Source organism: Xyrauchen texanus, chromosome 18, assembly GCF_025860055.1.
Source record: "Xyrauchen texanus isolate HMW12.3.18 chromosome 18, RBS_HiC_50CHRs, whole genome shotgun sequence".
Classification (NCBI taxonomy): domain Eukaryota; kingdom Metazoa; phylum Chordata; class Actinopteri; order Cypriniformes; family Catostomidae; genus Xyrauchen; species Xyrauchen texanus.
The window spans coordinates 3,918,591-3,936,514 of NC_068293.1; the positions used below are offsets into that span (position 1 = coordinate 3,918,591).

Sequence of the window (17,924 nt, forward strand, 5' to 3'; positions counted from 1 at the left end):
CTTTTGAGACTATTCTTTTAAAAAGTCGTTCCACATGTTTTACCAACTCATAAAATGATTGGATTGAATAAGTCTGATGAATCCTACTTTGAATTAACTCACTGACATCATACTCACTTTTGACCGAATGGAAATTAAGCACATCTATATTTTTGTGAATTTGGCTTTTTGAAATCAGCTACACTTCAGTTTGAGTTGTAAACAAACCGGAATATTACTTTAGCTCTCTGTTAGAGGATGAGGATGAGCGAGGAGAGTGTTCAGCCAAACAGGAAGGTGTATAAATGTTGTGGTGTTTGGTAACTGAAGCAGGTGTGAACAGCACAGCCCAGATTCTCAGTGGATGAACGGTCCGGTTTCAGCAAAGAAAAGAAACATTGTTTCAATTGCTAAGGTTGTCTATGGCAACAGGAGAGCTGGAAGAAAGAGAAAGGAGAGGAGGCCAAGCATGAGCAGTATGAGGTTAGAGGAGGCCTGCCATTCATCACATGCACAAATACTCACATATATTCTACAGTTAATTACCACACTTGAGTTTGCTCTCTATATTTGGCTTCTTTCTAGATGGATTTTCAGTGCGAGTTCATTTAGACAGCCTGATCTCAGTAACATTACGTGACCATGGCAACATTTTAGCTAAACAAAATGACCTGCTTCATTAGACGTTTGGCTGCAGTTTCCCAGTGAAATGTCCAGCGGGGGGTGCCAAAAGCGAGTAAAATGGTGTCGTAATCAGACATGTTTTTTAGGTGAATATTAGATGGATGTTTAATTAAGGAAAACATACCTCCTTGACTGAGAACCTAACCAATTGTGATCTAAAATCAAATGAGAGGTGAACAAAACAGTCAACCTTACCCTTAACCAACACGTAAACCTAACCGATTGTGTCCAAAAACAACACGAGAAATGAAAAGGACATTATATGAAGCAACAAGACGTCATGTCCCTTTAATGACACTTTGGTCTCACATGTCAGCTTGTGTGCTTAACTGGGTTCGAGCCTCGGTCTTCCGAGTTCAAAGTCAAACACTTTATGAAGTGAGCTACAACACAAGCTAGTCACATTGGAATCAGTGTGTACATGTAGGTGAGTTTGTAATACAAGTGTTAAAATGTATCAATTTTCATATGATGCGTTATAGAAAAACTTCTTTCTGCGCAGACATTGTGTTTAGGCTTCGCTGTACACAACGCATCATTTTTATTCATTTAAACTGCTGATCTCAGTTCAGGACACTCTTGGCTGTCAGTAAAGGGTTAAAATTAAATGTACGGAGTCATGTGACAAAGAAACATGGCGCAGATCACAGCAGAGTTTGTCTTTGGGAGAAACGGCAACAAAACTAAATCTGTTAAGAAACCTCATTAAGTTTTTGTATTGAAACCTGTTTGAGTAACAAGATTAGAGTCTCTAGTTTCATCTGATGTGCCATTTTAAAAATATGAGCTATTTATCATGAAACGGCACGTTGTTAAACACAGTGATCACTATAGTGGACAATAGCACTAGTTTTTCATTAGAATAACCTATATAACATGTTCTATATTTACTGTGCATTATCACCGTGAGCAAAAAGTGTTGCTTCCAGAGGATTTATATGGAGTTAGGATGAAAATAAGGTGCATTTTGAACTGTTCTGAGACCAGTGCAGACAGACAGCACACTGGAGGTTAAGTCATTCACTAAATAGGGAGCAAGGGAGCATCGTATATCTTTCCTATGCAGACCTGACCAAATCTGAGCAAAAGTTCAGTTTCAGGCTGCAGATGATGTTTGGACTGCTCAACATGTTTAGCAGATATGGGACAATGTTAATCAGTACATACATTCTGAATTTACAATGTATACATTTTATTTTAATATGGTTGGCAGTGATTGGACGAGACTGGCCATTACTTTGAATCAAAATTAATTATGCAAATTTCTGATGGGTAAAATGCTTCATCACTTGTTTGTTTGACAGTACAATGAGAGAACATTAGCATCCACTTTTTGCGCTGTTCTGTTTAGCGACAGTGAAAATACGTAAAAAAATTGTTTTGAGAAAATTGCTGCATCTGGCTCGTTTCCATTCAAATGGCCTTTTTCTGATAAAATTGTGTGCATCGTGATGTTGTTCTTAAAAAAAACATACAAACAAAAAAAAAACACTTTTTAGCATGAGTTTTGATTTAAGCAATCGCACTTGATATATATAATGTATTTTATTGTATGTTTCTTTATTTTTTTTTTACCGTTTTGGTAAAGCCCTGGGTTGGTGTGTTCCCAAGCCTGTAATCTTTGCCGGCTTGGGAACACACAGTCCATAAAAATCAAGAATAAAGGTAATGTGTCTTAAAGAAATTGAGGGAAACTTGAGTCACCTCATCAGTCCAAGTGTTTCTCTCTGTTAAGCTGTTTGTTGTAAGGACAAATGTGATGTGACGCTACATTTTTGCGTTAATGCCATTTTTCTCGGCAAATTTTTTTTCCAAACCAGTTTTCCATGACTATTGACATGTTGAAATTTTATTTATGCACTAAACTTAAACGTAAAAATATTATGTCAACACTTGATACACAATCCTTTAACGTAGTTATTGAGATTTTGATATTGAGTAGAAGAAAAAAACATTGTAACATAAAAGTCAAATTGGGTCAAATAACTTTTATTTGTATAGTTTTTTAATTTGTGCTTTTCCTAATACACATTGTTCCAAAATCAGCTGAAATGTCTGTAACGTCTCAAAAACATGAATAACCAACACTCCGGGAAATATAATACATTCGATTAAAAACCAAAAAAAATCTGACTTTCTGTCTTGGTAGTATTTAAACTGAGTTCTGTTGTCCAGATGTGTGGACATACATTTTTAGAAAAACTATTTGCTGTAGAACTTGTGTGTGTGTGTTTGTGTGTGTGCGCTTGTTTATTAGTTGTTACTAGTTACAAGTCCGAAAGGGAAATGGAAAATACACACAGCAGTCATGTGGGGGTCTGAGGAGGTTAAAGATGAGGAGATGCTTACTCTGTCACTGTGGAGATAATACAATGACGGCTGTGCGGTTTTATATTTCTCGGGGGTATTCAAAATTGCAAGCTAATGCAAATAATTCAGAGATTGGTTGAATTTGCATAAATTCTTGTCATCACAAGATCGCAAATTCTTGGAGGGACTGCCATATGAGTTCTGTGCTATGTCCCAAGTCTTCTGAAGCCATATGATAGTTTAGTGTAAGGAACAGACTGCTATTTAATCTTCCACTCCGCTCTCAGATCAGATATTATTATGCTCTTGACATCAAACACGTGATGCTGTTGCTTGAGCTTAACTTAACCCTGAACATTCCTTTAATATAATTATTTGGCATCTTTTGGAGCTTGATAATATGGGTTTGTACATGAGGGTTAGTGAATGATGACCGAATTTTCATTTTTGTGTAAAGGATTCCTTAAACAAGCGTCAAACTTCACTGAGGTGGACACCGTTCATGCTGAGCTTTTCTACATAATGTGCCGCCTAGCTGACATAGACTGTTGTTTAGATTAAATCCTGTGAGGAGTGTGAAGGAATGTTTGAATGAGTTAGTGTGTGTGTGTGTGTGTGTGTGTGTGTGTGTGTGTCTGTCTGGTCATGTGGAGGGGGAGATTATGTTCCAGTTCAGGAAGCTGAATAGTTTTTTCCAGTTTTTGGACTACAGCACCAACCCAGGGCCGTTTCAGACCATTCTGGTGCCCATTGCGAGATCCCTATTGGTGCCTCATTCAGGTGGGGGTGTATGCCAGAGGCGGCCTCTTTGGCACCCTCCCAGCAGGTAGAACCTTATGTGACCACCTTGTTCGCATATGCCTAGAAACAGCTCTGCACCAACCCCTCTCCAACACTGTCTTTCTTCCTTCTATACACACACTCTCTTTTTTAAAAAAAGATTTCATGCACATAAAACAGTCATAAATTACATTTTCAAGACCGTTTCCACTCTCTCTGATCCTTACAATTAAACAGGCTGTTTTTGCTAGTGTTCCTTTAAGACATTTATTTGTAAGTGACTTCTGTTATGAACAACTAACTGCTTTTATGACCTTGTATTAATTGAGAGGCCTCATTCTAAAATTCTATTTCACTCCAGAGGACTATTCAAAATGGTCCATTTCTACACAGCGATGCAGACAGTTCTCAATAATAAAGTTTCTAATTTATGCTCCGCCTCTTTAATTGAATCCCAGATTCCAAAAAACTTCAGGCGCCACACAAATGTTGTTTCCTCTAAAACCGCTAATCTGTTGTCAAAGGGGAAACCCTCTAAAACTGCACAGTAAAAAAAACGGTTAGTGATTATGTTATCTGCTCAATCTGTCTCTCTATTTCTCTTCCTCATAGTGCGAGTATGTAGTTCTCAGGGGGATTATATGATGGGGGGAAAACCTTTTTCTGTCAGATTGATCCATGATGCTACTCAGATGAGTGTTTTAGCCTGGCCTGTTCTGTGTGTGGTGTTTTAGTATGTTGATATGTAGTCATTCAAGCTCTTAAATGCTCCAGGTAGTATACACACACACACACACACACGCACACGCACTGGAAATGTTTAGCAGGTGAAATCATACCTCTGACAGAGTCCAAACCAATGGATTAAACTCATTCTGCTGCACAGGATGGGTTTAATCTAGTGACACGCATGCACACACAGGTTTTTGTCAGATCTGGAGAACACTTGCAGAACTGGCAGAGATTTGTGCTTTAACTCTGTTAGTTCAAAGATTAAAGCCTAGTCTGTCTGTCACCAAAATAGCACTTAAAGGTATAGTTCCCCCTAAAATGAAAATTATCTCATTATTTACTCACCCTCATGATATCCCAGGTGTGTATTCATTTCTTCATCAGAACAGATTTGAAGAAAATTAGAAAATGTCTCAGCTCAGAAGGTCCTTAAAATGCAAGTGAATGGAGATTTCTTGTTTGAAGCTCCACAAATCACTGACAGTGAGCATAAACTTCATCCATACGACACCAGCTGTTAAAATAATGTCTTCTAAAGCGACACGATCACATTTGGTGCGAAAAAAATACATATTTAAATACTTTTTAACGATAAATCATGCTTACGGTCAGCAGCATTACGCGCTTGACATAATCCAATTGGCACGTGAGACGCGCAAGAACTTAATAGGGGTTGACCGATTATCCACCTGGCCAATATTCGGATCCGATATTCATAATTTTTATAATTATCAGAATCGTTATTTTATCTGATCTGATTGGCGATAAATTAAAACATTTCTGTTGGCTCTTATGCCACCTCCTCTCTCTGTAAAATGACTGCTTGTAGTCTGGCTCAATGTCCTGCCCACAGTATTATCGGATTGGTTATATGTCACGAGTAAATGACCAATCAGCAATGTACTCCATATTCGTGGGGTAGAGGTGGGAAAGAGGAAAGTAGTGAGAGTAATATGAATCACTGAGAGGACAAGCTGTTTTCAAAGGTAAGAATGCAGATACTGAAGTTGCAATAAACATCACAATCCTGTATGCCAGAGGTCACAAATTAGCGGCCCGCGGTCCAGGTCCGGACTCCTGATTTGTCACGAGACATCATGACAACGCCCATTTCTACACTTTAGGTTAGTAGCGCAACAAAACAATGGAGCTGTGTACACAGCAATTGCTCTGGGACGTAGATAGCACTGATCTTTCAGCGCTATATCTTTGAATATTTTTCTCTAACACCGAACACACTTCATGGAAATGGAAGCCCTTTCGTGCTCCACCTCTCCCCTGGCCTACGACATGAGGCACCATATAGTAGAGCTGCAGGTGCGATTATTTCAATGACAGTAGACCGTAATGAAGAAATAAAGTGAGCAGCAATATAAATGGGTGGCAGAGATAAGGACTGATTTAACAGAGTACTCACCCATATGAGTTGGTATTTTGACATGTTATAGCTGATGGTGGAAGCTAGCTAAACAACATTAGGAGGTTTTGCAAACATTGTCAACTTTGCTAGCGAGCAAGCTACACGAAGGGTGTCAACTCCAATAACGTTGAGTCTCGTCTGTTATCACATGTTAATACATAACATTGTGTTCATTATTTTTATAGATTTACCGTTTCAGTTCAAAAGAAATGCTGCTAGGAGCTCCCTTTATTTTTATTGGAAAAACGTGAGATTACGTCCGTAACATGCCAACGCGAATACATCACACGAGAGACCACGAGAATTCAGCGCTCTTGTGAAGCTTGCTGGAAGCGATTTACAGTTAAAAAGTATTTCAATTTTGATATATTTTGCAACAAAAGCAATCGTATCACTTTAGAAGACATTCATTTAACAGCTTGAGTCAGTATGGATGACGTTTATGCTGACTGTCTGTGATTTTTGGAGCTTTAAATGTCGGACCACCATCCACTTGCATTTTAAGCTACTGAGCTGAGATATTTTTCTTCAAATGTGTTCTGGTGAAGAAAGAATGTCATGTATACCAGGGATATCACGAGGGTGAGTAAATAATGCAACAATTTTCATTTTTGGCTAAACTATCCCATTAATTTAGCCTAGTTTAGTTTCAGTTTGGTTCGTTTTATATTCGACTCTCCTTCAAATTGATTGGTCAAACACGTATGACAGAAAGCATTGAGAAAGAAGAGGAGCTCCACAGCCACCATTAGTAAACAATCAGTAATCAAATGGTTTGATGCATCAGTCCATCTAGAAAACAAAGTGTTTTAAAGGTATTGGGTTGATACAGTGAGCACTTTTGAGGATAAAATAATCATGGATTTGACAACATTTGCCATGGTATGAAATATTTGGAAGATATTCTGGCGATGCCAGTAAATTGGATAATATTCTGAATTTCTAAGTACTCTTTGAGACCTCGTTTAAACAAATGTAATTAATTTGCATCGCATGATCCGGGCCGTGCAAACCAAAAGCCGTCAGGAGATGCTGCTCGCTGGATCCACACTAGCGCGTGACGGTAACATAAAAGTTAAAGCGCTACATGTGCACTGTAAGTACTGTAAATGTCATATCACTAATGCACACATGCCACTACAAGAAGAAATGTCTTTATCTTTCTCATATTTGAACTCAAGTCTGTACTCTAGATTGTATTGCCTGTAAAGAGTGTGTGCACTGCTCCATGTGTCTCTAGTACAGAAATCTGTGTGTTTGTAGTGAATGTTCGGTTGAAGGGATTTTGTCCGTGGTAGACAAGGACGTCTTTCACTGAGAAGCCCTTCTCTGGCACAACTGTAGACAAACTGATTACTGCTTTGATTTGGTTTCACTGATACAGCCAGTGTTTTTGTAATAACAGGACTATTAAACAGTTCTCTATGATTTGGAACATAATAATGAAGCTACGCATTCTTGAAGATTATGAAACTAATATAAATAGGCGTAGCGTGTGTTATTAGCTGTGATTGATGGTAATGAGTGGTTAAAGAGAGCAGTTTGGATCATGAGCTGTGTTTCTGTTCTTGCAGGTGTACAGCACATTCTCAAATGAAGAGTACGACCGAAGGAATGATGAGGTGGATCCGGTTGCTGCATCCGCAGAGTATGAGCTGGAGAAACGGGTGGAAAAGATGGACGTGTTTCCTGTGGAGATAGAGAAAAGTGAGGAGGCCATGTCTTCTGTTGCTGAATCTATCCTCAACTTTATCGGCCATCTTCTCGCTTTCTTTAGAGACGATTTGAAAATAATTAGTAATTTCAGTGAGGAGTGCTGTAGAGGTCTGCACTTTTAAAATCTTCTCTGTCTCTTTCTCTGCAGGTGATAAAGGGTTGGGCATCAGTATTATAGGGATGGGTGTCGGGGCAGATCAGGGTCTGGAGAAACTGGGCATTTTCGTCAAGACCATCACAGAGGACGGAGCTGCAGAGAAAGATGGCAGGTGAGATTTTCAGAGAGCTGTAACCTTCAAAGAGTCTCTGGGGCCCCCATGCCTTAGAAACACCACTACTAACTAGGGCTGGATATTGAAACGATTCAGTTTTGATGAACAAACTCTTCTGATTTGATGTACTTGAAAATATTTCATTTATAATGCCCATTTTGCTTACATTTGAAAAAATTATCTTTCAGCGAATGTTGTCAGTTGTACAGGGGTTCATCTCATTTGGTACATTATGAAAATATACAGTACATTTTACACATTTTATCATTAGTGTTTCATCATTTTTTTCACACTTTGTCTTTTTTAAAATGTACAAATTCAATGTATTCCTTCAATAAATAAAATGTCTTAAAATAACATTATAAAATATACAACAAAATATATAATAATAATATATATATATATATATATATATATATATATATATATATATATATATATATATATATATATATATATATATATATAGAAAAACTATATATATATATATATATATATATATATTAGTGCTGTCCATCGATTAACATTTTTAATCGAATTAATTACATTGTGTCCATGTACATTTTAGGGCTGTCGATTTAACGCGTTAATAATGTGCGATTAATTTTACAAAAAAATAACACGTTAAAAAATTAACGCATTTAATCGCAATGCTTTCCTGAGAAATGCAAGCTTGTAGTACCACCTGTTTACTCCAGAGGGCAGTAAGTGAAATTTCAGCTGTATGGGCAACGCGCAGTTTATACAGTGAAGAAAACAACATTCAGCAGACACACAACACACACATACGTTCTTGCGTTCAAAACACTTGGAGCGCAAATGCGAACTATGAGATCTCAATATGTGTTTAAAGATTGATTATTGAACTATATTTAACTTAACACAGTGACCTAAACATTTTATTTTTATGACGCAACACACCCGAGACGCGACACAATCATGTCTGACGCAGGTTATTTACCTCACAAATATTTAATTACCAACAAGGTTAATGAGGTGTCCTTTAAACTGTTACACCGTTTTTACCCAGTCTATCTTTATTTAAGAAACATGCTCCCTGAAATAGATCCACTTTGCTCCTTCTGTAATGCTGTGATGAATCTGCCCCTCACATTTTTTGGGAATGTGTCCACGCTGTATGTTTGCACGTACCTCTATTTTAACTAGTTTTTCTTTGCTTTATAAAGACGTCACAGTTTTGATAAGTTAATATTTTCTGATTAATCTGTTTATTTTTCTTGCCAGGTTTTTTTTTTATACATAATGAATATAATGTCTTGGCATTATTGTGAAATATATCTGTAGTATTGTGTACTATGTGTACCCCTGGCTTGTTTCTAAAAAAAAGAAAATGTTTGATGCAGGTGTTCATTGATGGGTCCTTAAACAAGTCCTCATAATAAATCTCCAACTGATTGACAAATTCACTTGTGAAATGGATTACTGTGAACTGTATCCCAATGATTGACTTATGATCAATAATATGGTAGTAACAATACATTGTATTGTTTAAAGACCCGTCAATTTACACCTGCATCAGACATGCTTGTGTCGCGTCTCGGGTATGTTGCATCATAAACAAAAAATGTTTAGTTCACTGTTTCAAGTTAAATATAGTTTAATCTTTAAACACATCTTGAGACCCCTTAGTTCGCATTTGCGCTCCTTCAGGTGTTTGAATGCAAGAACGTAACGCATGTCTGTGTTGTGGGTTGTTTTGTTCACTGTAATAAACCGTGCATTGCTCATACAGCTGAAATTTCACTTACTGCCCTCTGGAGTAAACAGGTGGTACTACAAACTTGCATGTCTCATGAATCTTCCCTTTTATGGTCCGGGGAAGTGCAATTAATAGCATTTAATATTTCAACGCGTTATTTCTTGTCAAATTAATCGCACTGAATTAACGCGTTAAATCGGCAGCCCTAATATATAAATATATATATATATATATATTACATGTTTATACTTTACATGCATTAATATGCACTATTTACAAGTATTTGCATTGATTTGTAGAACACATGCTAAAAATCTGTACTGGCTCTTTTAAAAACAGAGGCAGTTCACTTACAGAAGTGTTTCGGTTGAGTGCATTTTACCAAGAGTGGATTTGAATGGATTCTTTACTGCATCCGTGCTTTGTGTTTTTCGAATGAATGTTTCTTTTTTCTTGCTTTTGATCAACAACTGACTGTAAAGTACACTAAGGGGTTTAAAAAAGACATTATTCAATGACAAATGGATTTTAGATCTCAATCATTGGTTTTGGACTTTTACTCTCAACATGCAGTGAAAGGATCTCACTGCTGAATTTCTCCGCTATACTACTCAATGGCGAGTGAAATTTGAATATTATCAGCTAGTGGCGAATCACCAACAAATTTGGTCACGTATACCAGTGATTTACTTGCATTTTAGAGGGTTGCTGCATAAAGTGAAATATCCATCTTGGGACTTTAATAATCAATATCAGAATCATTCAAATGAACCAATATATCATGTGACCCCACACACAAGTGCTTCTGGTGTTTTAAACGGGTCATGGCATGCCTTTTTTAATTATTTTTATGTTTTCTTCGAGGTTCACTTATAATATTAGTAACATTTTTGCACAAAACAGTCATATATTTGTAAAACATAATCAATTTCCACCCTCATACTGACCCTCTGTCAGGAACACTCTGTTTTGGTGCTTCTTCTCCTTTAAGACTTGATAGTAAACGCCTACTGTTCTGATTGGCTCTCTGCCCTTGAATGACCTGCTCTCTCACTGCTCACCGCTACTGGGTGGGGCTTCAGAAGTGACGAGGTAAAGTAGGCGTTGATGTGCTGTGGATGTGGTCAGATATAATTGTCTACCATAGTGACATCACAATGTGGAGGAGTAGAGAATGAATATTTTAGGCGCTCTTTTTGCAGTGAGGAGGAAGTCTTGAGTTCTGAAGCTTACAGTATGTTTTTATTGTACAAACTCATACTTGTGGAAAGATCAATGGAAATTGTATTCCTCATGTCATGACCCCTTTTAGCATTTTTAAACATTAATGTGTCATCAGACTTCCAAATGCTGCTTTAGGATCGGTTCAACTTCTAGCTGAAGTGAGTGTGTCCTTATTTACTGAGGTCATCTGAAGCAGGACACATGTGTTTGATCTCTGTGTTGGGCTGGACATCTTTGTCCAAACGCACTGCATTTATTACTCTGTCTCACAGCAAAGAAAACACACTCACTCATCCACTTTCTTGTCCCTTGTCTTTCTTGTGTTTTGTCCCACTGCCACAAAAATGTTATAAACAGATCAGGTGTTTGCAGTGTTACTGATTGCCCAGGAAGATCTCTCCTTTATTGTGTCATGCATTTCATAGTGCAACATTTAGTAGATTTACAGCAGTGTTGAATTACACTGAGGTAAAATGTCTAGATGTTTGACATCCCACACATACTCTCGTGGGTGTTATTTTACAGTATGGATTGGAGCAGGGCAATCTCATGAAAGCATCACTGTAGCAACTTTTTGCCTGCAACATGATAAAGTCCTTGTAAATACATTCTCACCTAAGTTCAGATAATTTCATGATAGGCTCAGAAATCTTCAGATTTATCGCATGTGTTTGACCGCAGTCTGTTTTATTATATAAATATATTAGTTTAGGTACAAAATTCCATCATATCGATATTTTTGATCCCTTAACCGAACCTCATTCCTGAGCAGAGCCACTTATAAACAATTTAAACCTGTAACAAGCTGGTAAAAGCGATAGTAATTATTTAAGTCACATTACAATATAATGTAGATATTTTTAAGCAACTGTCCCCATCCATATACCTAAACCAAACCAATTCTCAACAATATAAAAATAAGCTTAAAAAAATAAGTTTAGTTTACATTTTTTTATAAAAAAGCACAATAAAGTCTTCTGAAACCATATGATAGATAGAACATTATTAAACTGGAGCTTTTAATCGCTCAAAATCTTGAAAATCTTCAAAAACTCCAATGAAAACAGTTACATCTAGTTAAAAAAAAAACATCTAAACATTAGAATGTCGTTCGTTATCTGTCAAAAGAATGGGAAAATCAATGGCATTTGATGTAATTTACAAAAAAGCTGTTGGAACCCTTCTTAAAGAAATATTCCGGGTTAAGTTCAATCAACAGCATTTGTGGCAAAATGTTTATTGCCACAAAATTTCAAATCGTCCCTCGTTTTCTTGCTAATAAAAAAGAAGCAACAATTTAGGTTACTGTGAGGCATATGACAAAATCATGTTAACACACATATTGTAGTAATTTCCCAATGCGTTCCAAGTCCTCAGAGGCATAGTGACTCTCAGTTGCCTCCACGTCCGAGACATCAATCCGCGCATCTTATCACATGGCTTGTTGAGTGTGTTACCATGGAGACAGAGCATGTGTGGAGGTTTCACGCTATTCTCCGCGGCATCCACGCACAACTCACCATGTGCCACACCAAGAGCGAGAACCACATTATAGTGACCACGAGGAGGTTACCCCATATGCAACTGGGCCATCCGCCGGGGGACTAAGAAGCCCGGCCACATGAAAGCGGAGGAATGACCGCCGACCGCGAGGGGAGTAGGGTCCCCCTACCGACTGCCTGCTGCGGTTGAGCCACTGCCAGGGGCGGAGGAGATCCCTACCGGCCACTAAAACACGGCAGGGTCAAAGAGAAGACCGCAATCTGGATAAAGGCTGCCGGAGGCGGCAGTTTGGGAGAGAGAGAGCTACAGGCAGCTGCCCTGTATGCATTTATGTTTATGTCTTTTTGTTTAATTAAATATTACTTTGATGCTTCGTCTGGTTCTCGCTTCGTGTTTAGGGAGAAAATAAAATAAATGGAGCCTTTAGCCCCGTTGTACCCTGTTGAACCCAAAACATTCCTTTAAGAGGGCAAGAAGGTCCAGAATGCTGTGCACAAATAGAGGATTCATTTTATTATTATTTTGTTGTTTTTCTCATTTGAGCAAAAGCTCAGATTCCGGAAAACTCCCTTTGAGTCCTACTACAAACGAAATGGAAATTAAACAATGAAGCAATGAGTAAATGATTACAGAATTTGAATTCATTTCATCTTAAAATGAAGCCTTGGGTAAAGTATTGAAATTCTCTGAAATGAGGCGACATATTGGTGTTGCTGGAAAAAAGTCGCCATGATGACGAATCGTTATGAGAGTGAGTTGTTTGGAGTGTTTGAATCGCCAACATTATTAGCTGTTCTGTCTGTGACTATTATCAGTCTGAATATTGCTGGTGCCGCTTCACACTTCCTGGGACTAAACCTTTGTTTGAGCTGGAGATAAAGTAACAACTGCATTGTGATGTGTTGCAGGATCCATGTGAATGATCAGATTGTGGAGGTGGACAGCATCAGTCTGGTTGGAGTCACTCAAATCTTTGCTGCGACGGTCCTCAAGAACACAAAGGGAACAGTCAGGTTTGTATGGATTTGTGTACCAGTTGATAATATACTTGCAATTTACTTGTAAAGTCTTCTGCATGGTTCAGTACAGGTCCAGTATTATAGAGATTTAATCCGTCAGCTCAGACTTTTGACTATGGCTATAAAGTCTAAAGTTGATTCTATCGATTTCTGTCCTTTCCTTTTTCACACTGCTCTTAACCCCAGGTTAACATCTTTTAAAACCCCACTTTTGATCCTTAGTAAAGCAACGTTCCACATTTCAGAAAGTTGTTTAGCGACACACAACCATTTATATAATGCCTTACTGCTTATCTCATTGAATATTCTCTGTCTGAGGTAAACTAGTGAAGTGTCGAGCAATGATGCCAAAAGCGATAACTGCCGTGGAATGAGACAGTGTTCAAATCAAGAGGACTCAATGTCATATCAGCAACCTTATAAAAGCTGTTTTATTCTACATAGAGAGGGTCCATTCATGGCGGCGGTCATGTTGGGATCACATAGGCCCTTAATTTATGCAAAAAATAGATACATAGAGTCTAGCCTTACTTTAACATTAGCCTCACTAAACAAGGTCTGTACTGATGTGTCATCAGTGGCCCCGTGACAGAAGGACCATTTAAATATTAAGACATCAACTTAATGTTATATTTGGCTATGTATCTATGGGGTTGATGGTAGGTTTTTAAATGTTCAGAGTTCTTTTCATAGTTCTTTGTTATCTGTTGGTTTTGATACTTTTTTAAATATTAAACTTGTTATTAAAAGAACAACAATAAAGTTTATCGTTCAACCCATTTTTGTAATGTAATTCAATACCATGATAATACCGTATACCGTGATAAAACCTTGAACCATTATTGTGATGTGAAAAAATAATACCGTCACATGCCTATGGGGGTGGCTAATAGTGCTTTGTCGAAACTCCCATGCATTTAAGGGTTAATACTTTGCAAAATCATAATTGAGCTGTCAGAAATGATTTGCATAAATAACAGTTTTGATACAAGAATCCAAAATATCACTACAATATCATGCAATCCAAAAGAATCACAATATATTAGGGGTGTAACTGGAATATTATGTGTAATAATGCTATGGGGGCGAATATAAGACTGATGTCAGATGTCATGTTTAATTAGATTTTTTTCTGTTCTTTATTATTATTTAACTGGAAAAGCATGCACTTTAAATATGCATTTGTATATGTAGATGTATTAGTTGTATTCAGATGTAATCAGAGACAATATTATTAAAAAATAAACTGTTAAAAATATTTTAAATGCATGAAATCAGTGACCGCGTGCGTGTAAGCTGCATATGTTTCTAACATAATTCTGTATTTTCAGTAAGCAGAATTATTAGTTAATATTTCCAGTTGGTGTCACTATTGCCCTGTTCTAGGCTGATTTTTGGTCTCAGTACATCTCTGATGGATCATTTAGCAATTTTAATAACAATAATTTTTGCCACATTTTAAAGGAAAGGAACTGTTTTGCAAATGTCATTAAAGTAAAAAAATTATAAGAATAAAACATCTTTAAATCATAACTTTTCTTGATTCTGGCTTATTTATAAAATAAAACGGTGAACCGAACCATAAGTTCAGTATCGTGAACTGAATCTTGAGATCGTTACACCCCTACAATACATCGATATACAGTAGCAGTCAAAAATTTGGACACACCTATTCATTATTGTTATTTTTGAGCTTCTTCAAAATAGTCCTTCTTTGTCTAGATTACAGTTCTCTTTATTCTCTCAAGTAACATCATCCTGAGATGCTTTTTAAACAGTATTTAAGGAGTTTCCATGTATGCTGCTGGACACTTGTTGGCTTCTTTTCCTTCACTATCCACTCCAACTCATCCATTTAAAATACAAATAAATTAATCCAATTTTAGTTTTGTAAAGAAATTCATAAGTAGCCTCAATTTAAATTTGGATTCAAAACGAATTGCAAGTATTTCAGCATAAGCCATGAGTTTAACAGCTTTTTAAGATCATGGGAAACATAAATGCAATCAAGTGTGTCCAAACCTTTCACTGGTAGTGTACATTCCCAGCGCAGCCCACCGAAACACACAGAATCACTCCGAGTTTACACTATTTTCTACAGAAATGTGTCTATTGTACACTTTGAGCTGAAGGGGATAAACCAAACACACAAGCTAGCATTGTTTGCTCTGTTTGATTGTACTATTTGAGGTGGAGGAGATCAGAACACATTATACATGCAATCATCTCTGTTTGCCCCCTTCTCACCTGTTAATCACCCCCATGCAGGTTCCTGATTGGCCGAGAGAAGCCGGGGACTCAAAGTGAGGTGGCGCGGTTGATCAGTGAGACTCTAGAGCAGGAGCGACAGCAGCAAGAACAGGAGGATGACACATATGAGCAGTCCACTGAAGAGGTCAGTCACTTCCTGTACCATCGAGTTGATTGGCTCTTTTACCTGTAAGGTGGGACTTCCTTTCTACATCTGCTGACTGTTGGGCGCTAGAGCTGCTTTGTTGGGTGTCCCAATTTCTCTCATTCATTTTAATAGAAGTGGTCCATCTCTGCTAAATAATTTCTGACTTTGGTCAACTCTATTGTATTAAATGCTATATAAATAAAGTTGAGGTGAGATTAAAATGCAAATGCTGTGATATAATATACATTATATAACATTATATAATATGTGATATAGTTTACATGTGCTGTGTGATTCACAGTGGATTAGTGCTCTGCTTTGTCATCTCATACAACTTGAATTATTACTGTCTGTGGAGTTACCAGTGTATGTGCGGACAGATTTATACATTCATTTAAAGCTCACAGCTCGAATGCAGACAAACATTGAAGCCAATAGCGGTTTAATAAATCACACTAGGACATGTCACGATTTTAGTTTGATTAATTGTCAATTTCATTGGAAAATGAGTAACCGAACACATGTTCAAAATTAGACTGTGAGCTTAAAGCTGTTGTGTGTCAGGCATACTGTATGCTGGTACCGGATAGGTACCGGTTCTGTAGAAATACTGGTATTGTTATTATCTTGTATTACTGGTATTAACTTTTTTTATTTTAGTATCAACTTGGTACCGAAGTACCAGTACTTTTGACAACACTAGCAATATAATATTATATAATCTAAATATAAAAATTATATATATATGTGTGTGTAATAAATATGAGGCGTGTATTTCTCAAACTAGAGACTCTGATGTACTTATCCTCTTGTTTAGTTGTACATCTGAACTTCCACATCTCTTTCTGTCCTTGTTAGAGTCAGTTGTCCTTTGTCTTTGAAGACTGTAGTAGTGAACACCTTTGTATGAAATCTTCAGTTTTTTGGCACTTTCAAGCATTGTATAGCCTTCATTCCTCTAAACAATGATTGACTGATGAGTTTCTAGAGAACACGTTTCTTTTTGGCCATTTTTGACATATTATTGATCTTAAGACATGCCAGTCTATTGTATACTGTGGCAACTCAAAAACAAACACAAAGATGATGTTAAGCTTCATTTAATGAACCAAATAACTGTGTTTGATATAATGGCAAGTGATTTTCTAGTATCAAATGATCAATTTAGCATGATTACTGTTGGAGTTATGTGTTGGAGTGATGCTGCTGTCTAGATTTGATAAAAAATAACTTTTTTCAAATAGTGATGATGCTGTTTTATACATCAGTAATGTCCTGACTATACTTTGTGATCAGTGCCACTTTTGTGAATTAAAGTACTAATTTCCCCCTGAAACAGCAACATTTGCCGCCTGTGTGTGTGTGTGTGTGTGTGTGTGTGTATATATATATGTGTGTGTGTGTGTATATATATATATATATATCAAATATATCATATCATATCATATCATATCAAATATATTACTTCCAAAAACAGTGTTAATGTAAAATTGACCAAAACTAAAGTTGACAGAAAAGAGAGACATATTTTAAATATTTAGAAATATTTTACTGTTTAAAACAATATTTTTCATGTCATTCAGATGTTTTTAATGCTTTAAAAGCAAATCATGGTCTGTTCCAAAACTGAGTGAGCTGCCTCACTGTCTCCTGCCTACTTGGGCAGCTGTCTTCTATGGCAGCATTCTTACTGAAATGATGCCTCATAAGAGATCAATTTGGAAAAGCTCTACATAGTCAGCAGCTCCATGCATCACTCATATAGTGCTCCTCACTTGCAATGCACGTAACAATCACAATTATTCACTATTGGAACCACTGTCCAGTGTCTTTGATTTGAAAAGATTACAGAATGTGTCTGACACTACTGACCCAGGATCAGAATTTAGAAACTGTTTTACATTGGTTCTAGATCTTATAAGGAATTGCCTGTACAGACATACTTTATGAAGACTGGATTTTGATCAGGAAAGGTTGGTAGACAGAAATCTCTAACAACAGAGTGAAGTTGCATTTGCAGTTTTCAGATTTCAGATGCTGTAATTTCTCCTGAACTGCTTTGTGTGAGAGTTCAAATATGCAAAAATATGTAAATTCCCACCATGCTGAACAAGGAAACTGATTTGTGAGTCTATTCACAGTCTGAATGAGGTTGTTTATGTCTGTT

At 37.0% G+C, this 17,924-nt stretch overlaps 1 protein-coding gene across 3 annotated transcripts in view; it reads left to right on the forward strand.

Moving 5' to 3' along the window:
• The window catches only part of LOC127658894 (neurabin-1-like), a 71,183-nt gene that overhangs the window by 22,975 nt on the left and 30,284 nt on the right, over positions 1-17,924 (forward strand). For all 3 annotated transcript variants that reach the window (XM_052148443.1, XM_052148445.1, XM_052148444.1), the window contains exons 3-6: positions 7,480-7,612; positions 7,770-7,890; positions 13,249-13,353; positions 15,628-15,754. In XM_052148443.1, the coding sequence (XP_052004403.1) occupies positions 7,480-7,612; positions 7,770-7,890; positions 13,249-13,353; positions 15,628-15,754 (486 nt within the window). The remainder of the gene's footprint in view (positions 1-7,479; positions 7,613-7,769; positions 7,891-13,248; positions 13,354-15,627; positions 15,755-17,924) is intronic.